We start from the raw sequence: 2370 nt of genomic DNA on the forward strand, positions 1-2370 counted from the left end.
CATGGGATCCAGTGACACTAGAAGAAGCTAAAGGATTCTTTGTATACAGTATCAGATTAACTCCTGATGATGGTAGCACTAGCAGTACATTAAGACAAACTAATACAAGAACTATATCAGTAGCTTATGATACCACATCAGTTAATATAACTGATACTGAACCACAGTTAGCTTATACTGTGAGTATTAGTGTATTGCTATTGAGTGATGTAGGACTAATTGAAGGACCAGCAATTCACACTTCCCTAACAAGTTAGTTCTATAGCTACTTGTACAATTTATCCATGCTTTATTTTTACTAGTGCCACCTACAAATATCAGTAGCACTGATGATGATAGTGTTCCTATAGCAGCAGTAATAGTTCCAACGTTGTTAATAATGATTTTCTTTTTAGTGGTGTTACTTGTGTGTATTGTTATTGTAGTATGGTATAGAAAAAAGTCCAAAAAGTTTGACATAAAGTAAAAAATGTAATGCTTACAATTTATGTATCTATGTCATTATAGTAAAGCCAATGAACTCAGTGTAGCACCTAATGCAGGATATGGTTTAGTAGCAATCGCTAATACTTCTGTAACACAGTAAGAATCATCTACTTAACTAAAAGTTTGTATATGACATTTTTGATAGAAATAATGAAGGAATGTATGAGAGGATTGATGAATATTTATATGAACCAATAGATGATAAAATAGTGCAGCAAAAGGAAGAGGATACTCCAATTGTAGGAGACAGTGTTGTTGATAACATACCAATAGCTAACTGTCCTGCATATGCTACCAGTCCTATTACTGCTCAAAGTAATCCTAATTTTTATGTTCACACTCACATTATGTGTTTTTATTATCATCCATCATTAGCTTCTAGTCCCACTCAAGGAGAGACAAATGAAGAGCAAGATGTTGATGAGTACGAAAATATGTCTTAAAGTGCTTTAATTGATTTATAAATTTGGACCAAGTGTGATTTAAATAATAATTAATAGTGTTGATGCAGTTTTAAAATTTTTGTTAAGTTCTTGAGTATCAATAGTTCTCATAATGCATACACAAATTAACATTGGCTAGTATAGCATCATGAAACTCATTAGTGTCCTTTGATTATTGTTAAATCATTTCATAGTAGCAGCAGCACAAGATTTATGCACATTAAAACTGTCATATGCATTATAGATCTACATACATACACTAGAACTGAAATGAGCACACATACGCACCAGAACTAATTGACACACAAATTCATACACAACTACCAGCATTACAAACTGTTTGTGTGCACATTCAACTAACAGTTCATGTCACTGGTAAATGATCACTTAGCACAATATTAATGTATGAGTAAGCATAAAAAATTAAAAAACAAGATTAAGTAGGATTCTAGAGCAAATTTGTAAAAAAGTAGTGGAAACAAGGGTAGGTAGGATTCCAAATGACCAACAAAGATGCAAAATTAAAATCCTACTAGTCTCATGACACAAATTCTACTAATGTAAGAAATTATAGGTCACCTTGCAATGGTAGAGTAGAATTTGCATCATGAGAGCAGGATTTTTATTTCATATCTTTGTTATTTGTTCGGAATCCTGCTTGCCCTTGTTTCCATTAATTTTTTACAAATTTGCTCTAGAATCCTATGCTTCATCTTTTTTTTAATTTTTATGTTCTTGTTTGTGTTAATTGATTTTAAAATAATAATTGTAATATTTTTCTTCTGTTGGTGTGCATTGCTATTGTGGTGAATAGTTATGAAACCCTGGAACCTCCACCAAGCATAGCTAGTTGAATTGATTTTTCGGAAGTACACAACGGGAGGGTGTGGCTAAAATTGAGCTAAATTGTCCGCCATGTTGGGTGGCAAGTACATGGTTGGTGGAATGGGAAGAATGCAGTAAAAAATCTGAATAAATTCTGCAGTTGACAATGCAAGGTAGAAGATGAAGATATTGAGTGAACAAGTCTCTATAATATTCTGCAGCGAAGTATGATATCTGTTCGATGAAAAATCCCTGTTTACTGATCAAGACGGCCGATTTACCAATCTTTGACCAGGTTTGAAGCCACGCTAGTGGTACCTATGGAATCCTCTGGTAAAGAAAAGGTCCTCTGAGAAGTCTGGTAAGCATAGTAAGCATTATGGCTGGATAATTTAGCTGATTATATTAATAACGCTATGGTTACTATCTCCGCGTCACTAATTACGCTAACGCGTTACTAGTAACCACACAGGCTACTATTTTTGCTTATTAGTTGTAATGTCCTTGCTGTTTCTTTTATCATTGGTATTTCATGTATCATGTCTAGAGTTTGGTTCACTACCTCCTCGTCCAACTACTGGTCAGTATTTAATATCATCAATTTTATTATAGACTA

General features: G+C 33.5%; 1 protein-coding gene across 1 annotated transcript; it reads left to right on the plus strand.

Moving 5' to 3' along the window:
• Positions 1-6: 6 nt before the first annotated feature.
• On the plus strand, positions 7-992 carry LOC109588481 (uncharacterized). Its single transcript, XM_020004643.1, has 5 exons — positions 7-252; positions 303-462; positions 508-582; positions 632-801; positions 862-992. Coding segments are annotated over exons 1-5 (474 nt in total). The 5' UTR covers positions 7-251; the 3' UTR covers positions 930-992.
• Positions 993-2370: the final 1378 nt, after the last annotated feature.

Source organism: Amphimedon queenslandica, unplaced genomic scaffold (genome assembly GCF_000090795.2).
Source record: "Amphimedon queenslandica unplaced genomic scaffold, v1.1 AMPQUscaffold_12065, whole genome shotgun sequence".
In the NCBI taxonomy this organism is placed as follows: domain Eukaryota; kingdom Metazoa; phylum Porifera; class Demospongiae; order Haplosclerida; family Niphatidae; genus Amphimedon; species Amphimedon queenslandica.